Source organism: Propithecus coquereli, unplaced genomic scaffold (genome assembly GCF_000956105.1).
Source record: "Propithecus coquereli isolate 6110/MARCELLA unplaced genomic scaffold, Pcoq_1.0 Scaffold170, whole genome shotgun sequence".
Lineage (NCBI taxonomy): Eukaryota > Metazoa > Chordata > Mammalia > Primates > Indriidae > Propithecus > Propithecus coquereli.
This window is the reverse complement of record NW_012141636.1, coordinates 714,433-723,305: the sequence shown is the minus strand read 5'-3', so window position 1 is coordinate 723,305 and position 8,873 is coordinate 714,433. Positions and strand designations below refer to the sequence as shown.

Sequence of the window (8,873 nt, the reverse complement as noted above, 5' to 3'; positions counted from 1 at the left end):
CTCAGGCTGGTCTCGAACTCCTGAGCTCAAACAATCCGCCCACCTCGGCCTCCCAGAGTGCTAGGATTACAGGTGTGAGCCACCGCGCCCGGCCTATAGTTTGTTTTGATTATGGTCTCTAGATGGTAAACACAAGGGCAGGAATTTTTATATGTTTGTTCAGTGATGTGTTCTCAGAGTCTAGGACTGTATTAGGCACATAATAACATTTATTATTTAACAAATCATAAATACTTGTTGAATGAATGAATAAAACCTAAACAAAGCCAATGCAAATTAAAAATATACAAGTTTGACTGTCAAATAGGGATGAGAAAATGTACAGTTGTAACTATATTTTAGTTTAGTTTTCTTGTTCTACCATTTTTCTTGTATTTGTGAGTGCTAAAAATAGTATAGCCTGTTAGCTTGCTTCCCTGACTATACTTTCTGTCACCTTTTATTATAATACTAAATCCATTAACAAAACTTAATTTATAAGGACACATGAAAGGAAGAAATTCTCCTTTTCAGTGTATCACTGCTATGACTAGAGAATGTCAACTTTCTACCAAAAAGCCAGTCTGTGAATTACCTTAAAGTGGGGACTAATCATATTATCTCCAATGCCAGTGTCTGGTGTGGTACCTAGTATTCAGGAGGTCTTAGTCACTGTTTGTTGAACTGATATAATTGAATGTAAGGATATGAATCCAATTACACTGTTATTGCATTCCTCATTTCTGACCTTTTTTTTTAGGAATGTTAAGAATCTAAATATTTTACTTGAAGATAAAATAATTCCCTGAGAAATGAGACCCTAGGATGTCTGTTTCTTTTAGATCAGTGACAAATGACATCAGAACTTCATTTCCATCAGATTTCTGCTCTTTTATTCTGTGAAACAACAGAGGCTACCTTGTCTCTTCTCTTTTTTGTGTGACTTTCCTTTTATGCCAGGGCCACAGGGCAGCTTCTCCTGTCCAGCGATTTTCCCAGTTCCTTTTCTCTTTGATTTCAGGCAGGTAGCTGTTCCTGCTTCCACCAGACCTCACTGTTCTGACAGGCACTGTGGCAGAACTTAAGGCTTGTTGGGGACTCTCTGTCCTCAGAGGTGGTAGAAAGGAAAATATACTCAGTGTGGGAACGGTTCTAGGGAACTGACTAGAGCAGATCCTGGAAGGGTAGATCCTGGCACTTCCACAGCCCCAGATACCTTTCTTTACATACCAAAGTGTTCTAATGCACACACACTTTTGGACTTTCATTTATTGAGAGGCAGTGTAGTATAGTGGAGAGTATAGTCGAGAGTGAAAACTTCAACCAGATGAACAAGATTTGAATTGTGATTTCACCACTTTGCTTTGTGACTTTGGGGACATTTCTTTGCCTCAGTTTTCTCATCTGTTAAATGGGTATAGGAATAATATCTAGTTCATAGAGTAGGTGTAAAGGCTAAGTAAGATTAAGGGACTTGTAAGCACATAATATTCACAAATGTTAATATATTACATGAACCTCTTTTGAAAAATAAAAATGCTCCTGAAATAGATGCAGGCAAATAATCACTTATTACATTGTGAACTAGTTCAATGAAATTACTTCCTCTCAAAGCCTGAGGTCCACAGAGGACTGGATATTTTGATGGCTGGTCCTTACCCTTTAGATACTCACAATCTGGTAGAGTAAGACACACATGTAAGCAAATATTGCAGCACAGTAATAGTGGTCTATACCTAGCACGGTGATGTGGAGAGGAGGGAGTGATCAGCATTGCCAGGGTCAGACAGGCAGAGGAGGGTGCGCTTGAGGTGAGTGTTGCAGGATCTGTAGATGAATGGGCAGGAAATGAGTATGTCCTAAAGAGAGAACTTAGGAGTTACTGAAACCATCACAGATAACAGGTTAAATTCTTTATCCTCAAATACATACAGCTCTTGTAATCGTTCATTTTTTGATCATAACAAACAAAAACATTTTGAGATTCTTAGTCCTTCCTAGAGAGTAGCAATTCATTAAAAAGCAACAAGTGCCCTAGGAATGACAAATAGTTTTAATCTGTGCTAAATCTAAATCTAATCGATTGGTGTTGGTTGCCTACAATGCTTTGTTGACAAAGCATTCTGAGGCCACAACTGAGGTAAATGAAAAAATGCAGTGATTGATTAATGACTAGCCATAGGTATCAGAGCAATGAGGTCAAACAGCACTTGGAGATGGTGCTCTGGAGCCCGGCAGCCTGTGTTCGAATCTTGGCTCTGCCACTTACTAGCTGTGTGAATGTCGAAGGTTATATAAACTCTGTGTCTCAATGTGCTTTATCTGTTAAACAGGGATCATCAAAGTGCCTATTTCTTAGATAATTAATGACAATTAAGTGAATTAATACATATAAAGTGTTTATAACAGTGCCTGACACATTATAAGCACTCAGTTAATATTCGCTCTTGTAAGCTACTATTTATTTTCCAATAAATAAGATTAATGGAAACCCCAAGGGAGTTTACTATGCTTATTTGTACTGTTTTCTCTTTTATATTGTAAATGCTTATGAGTAGGCAGCTTACTTAGGTAAATTTAACTCTTTCCTAGAAGATTTGGCACACAGCATAATTTGAAGACAATTGTAGATATAATGTTGATTTTAGGGCTAGAGTGTCAGGTTAAAAAGAGTTGGAATGACTAGTGGATGAGCAACCTCATTATGTGTTATTTTGGATTGTTTCATTCTAATACATTGTGATATTGGTGTGCAACAATGAAACAGCAATTGTGTCATTCATCTGTAGAACAAACATAAATTGTACAACTTTTCAGAGATCTCTTTTCGGTCTGGTTTAACATCCATTTCATACAGTGTGCAAAAAGGTGCATTGACTTTTTTTCACATCCTGATTTTATACTATGAATTTGCAAATTCTTCGTAGGGATTCATGTGGGATGTGGCTGAGGAATTGAAAGCTATGTTGGTGTTTGCTGAACATCGATACTATGGAGAGTCCCTACCCTTTGGTCAGAGCTCATACAAGGTAAGTATACTTGTACTTTTAATTTTAAAAATTTTTTTAAGTTTATAATATTTTCTAATTACATATGCCACTGGATGATAACTTTAACTTGAACTGCCTGAACTCTCAATAATTTGTATTTAATCATTCCTTTTTATATACAATTTGAACAGATTGAGGCTTTTTTAGCCATATTATTATCATTTTTAATGTTAATCAGTTTTTAACTCAGGGTGCCTAGGTCAGCTTCAGCTGGTAAATCTTACTTTATGGCTACAGAGACAGTGTAGGGAGCTTTTCATAATTTCAGAAATATCAGTGTACAGTTCTGCTTTATAAATTATACACACATTATTGGGCCTTCCACTGGAAAAAAATATAATGAGTATGTAAATATTTATCTACTAAGGTGTTTTTCAATCAATAAAGTACGGATAAATGGGCTCTCTGCTTCTGCGGGGCCAACTGGCCCCTCGGATTCCCTTTCCTGTACCCGCAGGAGCTTTGGCATCTGCCGCAGACTCTATACCTAATAAACCAGGACACTTTTCCTCAGCTGAGTCACTGAGGTACTATCCTTGTGATTCTGGCTATATTAGCTTACCACTTGTGTTGTTGTTATTTACTTAATGCTTTTCTTTATTCAACTTATTTTTTAAACTTAGCATTATCTTAACCAAGGGCTTCATGTACTGTTTTTTTTTCAAATTACATTAGAATGAAACAATACATGTTACATTAAAAATGTTTGTGCACTACCTAGCACCACCAGTGTGTGTGTGTGTGTGTGTGTGTGTGTGTGTGTGTGTGTATGTATGGCGATATACATACACACACACACAAATGTATATACATATGTGTATATATGATATATATATGAGATATATATATCATGCTTTTGGGAATTCTCAGAAGAAATTGGGGTCAGTTATTTTCTAGACTGCCTATTTTGAAAGGAGTTTTTATTTTTAAAAAATAGATTTTATTATTTTGTATTATAAATAAAATAAATAATAAGAATAAGTTAAAATTGTTCTTGTGTTATCAATAGAAAGCGGAATGATCTGTTGATATTTGCTGGGTTGTATGGGGCACTTTATTCTTTAGCTTAGTATTTTTCATAAATATTTGACTAAGGAAGTAGACAGGTCCTAAAACCATTGGGAAAGCGTCAGCTTGTTCCGGATAGAAATATAACTCCCTTTCTAAGTCCCTGTGATTGATCCTGTGTTAGCAAAATGGAGCTAGGGGCTCTTTTTGGTACGCTTCTTTCCATTTGTGTGCTCACAGAATTTGTCAGCAACATGATGGATGTTACAGATATTATGAGAGGATTGGAAACAAAAATTGCGCTCAACTATACATAGGGCCATAAAAACTGGAAGTAAAGAATAGTGACAGTGAGAGAGGAGGTAAGAAGTTAGAAAGCATACATCTTGGATGAACGAGAAGGCTAAAGGAGTAGGCAGCATAAGTAGGAAAGAGGAAAGATGGGAGTTACGGGATTCAGTAATATGCCAAATGATGCAAGGAATCAGAGTGGTAAGACCAAAGCCTGAAGGTCAAACAGGTTAGCCTAATATAGATATGTAGCTGTACTATTTTCTATTAGTATGTAAAAGATTACCTCAAACCTTAGTGGCTTAAAATAGCAATAAACATTTATTACCTTACAGTTTCTGTGAGTGAGGAGTTAGGGGTGGCTTAGTTAGGTGGTTCTGTTTCAGGAGGTTTCACTGGTTAAGATGTCAGTTGGTGCTACAGTCATCTGAAGGCTTGACTGGGCCTGGAAGATCCCTTCACTCATATGGAGGACCACTCTTATGGGTGATAAACTGGTGCTGGATGTTGACAAGAGGTTTCAGTTAAGGGCCTACTTTAGTTGAAGATTTGGTAGCTATTTTCCCTCAAAGTTGGCAGTCCAGGAGAGCAAGGTGGAAACTGCAGAGCTTGTTTATGATCTAGCCGTGGTAGTCACATGTCATCACTTCTGCCACATTCTGTTCATTAGAACCAAGTCACTAAGTCTAGCCCAGGTTCAAAGGGAGTGGAAGTAGGCTTCACCTTTTAAAGGAAGGAGTGTCAAGAATTTGCAGACATATTTTAAAAATACCTCGTTAGCCTTCTCAGTTCAGCAGGACTCTAAGCTTCACCTTCCTATACTGCAGTAGGGAAATTGTCCCCACACAGACAGCTAGACAATCGTGGAACTTTATGAATTTCACTCAGGGATCAATGTCTTGTGTTGGCTGTTTTCTAATGCCTAAAAATAGTTTTTTTTTTTTTTTCTTTCCAATTTTATAGTAGTTTACAATAGGAAGGGTAGTTTGGTCCACTTGTTGGTATGGCCTATATAATATCAATCTTTCTGATGAGGAAGGATGAGTTTTACTTTTACTGATGATTCTTATCTCAATTGTCCACAGGATTTAGTTTATCTTTGCCTATATGGTGGACGTTTTAAATGTGTCAAAATTTGAAATAAAATTTATAATAGTTGTTGGTTATGCTTAGTTTATATTCCGTCACATTTGTTGTTAAATGTTATTTATAGTTTGTTTCTATTATTTCTACAACCTCAACAAGGTCTTGGGTAAATAGCATTTAACAGACATTACATTTGAATGCAAAATTCATTAGTCTTCCACAAACTTAAAATCATTTTTTCACGAGTTGTTTAAATTAGCACAACTCTTGCTTTGACTGGGCATTTTAGCTCAATTGCCTAGAAATTCTATTTGGAGAAAAGCTTATCTGAGTCTGGCTCTTTTCTGGATCTATGCTATGCCTAAGCTGCTATTATGTGCACATTTATACCCATGTTCTTTGTTACTTTTCTTTAGGATTCCAGACACTTGAATTTTCTGACATCAGAACAAGCTCTGGCTGATTTTGCAGAGTTAATCAAACACTTGAAAAGAACAATCTCGGGAGCTGAAAATCAACCTGTCATTGCTCTAGGGGGCTCCTATGGTGGCATGCTCTCGGCCTGGTTCAGGATGAAATATCCTCATATTGTAGTTGGGTAAGTGCATTTGTCTTGGACATGAATGCTTCTTTTTTTTTTTTTTTCCTCCAGCATTAGGGGGTAGAGTTATTATTATTATTATTTTTTATTTCAGCATATTATGGGGGTACAGATGTTTAGGTTATGTATGTTGCCCTTGCCCCCCACCCCTAAGTCTGAGTTTCAAGTGTGTCCATCTCTCGGATGGTGCGCATCGCACTCTTTGTGTATGCATATACCCGTCCCCTCCTCCTCCCTCCCCGCTTCCCGACATCCATTAGATGTTATTCTTATATGTGCACTTATGTGTTGATCAGTTAATACCAATTTGATGATGAATGAGTGCTTCTTAATGACTGTCAAGGCAAACTTAGAGACTCGTTTTGGGTAAAACATGTTCCATTCTGTTGTACTGAGATATCTAGTTTCTGTTTCATTAACAGCTATGTTATTTTTCTCACCATTTTTGTTCAGTATCAGTTTTAATTTTAAAACTTGATGTTATATATATATTTTTTCTTTGCTCCTTCCTTGTTTTTCTTGCCTTTTAGAGCTCTTGCAGCTTCTGCCCCTATCTGGCAGTTTGAGGATTTGGTACCTTGTGGTGTATTTATGAAGATTGTAACTACAGATTTTAGGAAAAGTGGTCCATATTGTTCAGAGAGCATCCGCAGGTCCTGGGATGCCATTAATCGACTCTCAAATACAGGTAAGCTTTTATTAAGAGAATGTGATTGTGGGTTTTATTTTAATCCTTGCATTTATTAAATTCAACACTTCTCACTTTTTAAGTGAACATTTTACTAAAGTATAACATACACACAGAAGAGTACACAAATCAAAATGCTTAGCTTGATGAATTTTCACAAAGTCATAATAGAGTGTAATTAGCATCCTGATCAAGAAAGAACATCATAGCACTCTGGGAGGCCGAGGCGGGCGGATTGTTTGAGCTCAGGAGTTCAAGACCAGCCTGAGCAAGAGCGAGACCCTGTCTCTACTAAAAATAGAAATAGCTGGACAACTAAAAATATATATATAAAAAAATTAGCCGGGCATGGCGGCACATACCTGTAGTCCCAGCTACTCGGGGGGCTGAGGCAGGAGGATCACTTGAGCCCAGGAGTTTGAGGTTGCTGTGAGCTAGGCTGACGCCACGGCACTCTAGCCCAGGCAACAGAGTGAGACTCTGTCTCAAAAAAAAAAAAATACCCTCGTGCTTTTTCAGTCACTGCCTCCACACCTACCCAGCTAAATCGCTATCCTCACTTCTAGAACCATAGATTAATTCTGCTCGTTCTTGAATTTTTTAGTAATTGGAATTGCATAGTATGTATTATTTTTGTGTTCAATGTCTTGCTCAATGCTGTCTGTTAGATATATCCATCTGTTTTACTTAGTTGTAGCATATGCATTTTCATTGTTCTAGAGAGTTTCTATTTATTTATTTATTTCAACAAATAGATAAAAGTGAGGAATAATTCAGAATACTAATTCTGGTAAACTCCATGAGGATAAGTAACTTGTCTATCATGGTGTTCTCCAGTTGCTCTAAAAATACTTCATTGAATGTTGAAAAAACATTCTTGGAGAAGTGATATAGAGGATTTGGTTTTCTAAAATACTATATGAAGAATAAATGATCTGTATAGCCTTCTGTTGACCAGTACGTTTTAGATTCCAACAGTGTGATTCTATTCGCAGGCAGAGGTAGACAGTGGCTTACTGAAGCCCTTCACTTATGCAGCCCATTAGCTTCTCAGGACATCCAACACTTGAAGGACTGGATCGCTGAAACCTGGGTGAATCTGGCTATGGTAGACTACCCTTATGCGTCTAACTTTCTGCAGCCTTTGCCTGCTTGGCCTATTAAGGTAGGCAAATGTCCCCTCATCATTTTTAATAACATAGTTCTTATTTGTGTGTGTGTGTGTGTGTGTGTGTGTGTGTGTGTGTGTGCATGTGCATGTACATCTCTGACTTTCAGCATTAGAGAAAATTTCAATGGCATGGGGGCTCTGGAGTTGGTCAAACCTAGGCTGGAATCCTGGGTTCTGACACTTTCTGGTTACATGACCTCGGACACGTTCCTTACTTTTCTGAGTCTCAGTTTCCTCATTTGAAAAATGGAGATAAAATGCATCGATTATAAATTTGTATGAATTAGAAATAAGAGCAGGGTTGCTGCTAATGGAATAATTACTATGTGCCAAATCCTGTGCTGTGCATTTTGCACACATAATTTACTCAGTCTTTATGCTCTACGCAGGCAGTCCCCGGGTTACGGATGATCCAGCTGACAGTATTTCATACTTACGAAAGGGCTCCCAAGGCTCCCCTTAAGGATAATTTATAATTAAATAATTAAATTAATAATTCTGGAACTGGTTTCTCCCATGTGTGTAAACAAATCTGCATAACATAAGTGGTTCGTTGATGCAGCGTCTTTACGCTAGCAGCTGGTCTTGATTTTTCATATGGTCTCTTACGCACAACATCACTTTCGCCTTAATTTTTTTATTTGATATTGTTAAGTCTGTGTTTAACCTTTTGACCATGCTTCCAAAGTGAAGGTTCACTGCAAGTCCAGGTGAGCCTGCAGCGAAGAGAAACATGATTACAATGGAAATGAAAGTAGAAATAATTAAGTGTTCATAGAAAGGCGAGATGCCATCATTCGCTGGCAAAACATTAGGCTTCAGTCGCTCAACTATCAGAATGATTTATAAAGGATAAAGTGAGAATAATAGAACGTGTAGAAGGCAGTGCTCCAATGAAAGCATCGTATGTTGCCCTTGCCCCCCACCCCTAAGTCTGAGTTTCAAGTGTGTCCATCTCTCGGATGGTGCGCATCGCACTCTTTGTGTATGCATATACCC

The 8,873-nt window shown here is 37.6% G+C and overlaps 1 protein-coding gene across 1 annotated transcript in view; it reads left to right on the top strand.

The window, feature by feature from the left end:
• PRCP (prolylcarboxypeptidase (angiotensinase C)) overlaps positions 1-8,873 on the top strand; it is a 65,968-nt gene that overhangs the window by 34,710 nt on the left and 22,385 nt on the right. The window contains exons 3-6 of the mRNA XM_012641797.1: positions 2,907-3,008; positions 5,831-6,012; positions 6,546-6,703; positions 7,699-7,868. Coding sequence (XP_012497251.1) covers positions 2,907-3,008; positions 5,831-6,012; positions 6,546-6,703; positions 7,699-7,868 — 612 coding nt within the window. The remainder of the gene's footprint in view (positions 1-2,906; positions 3,009-5,830; positions 6,013-6,545; positions 6,704-7,698; positions 7,869-8,873) is intronic.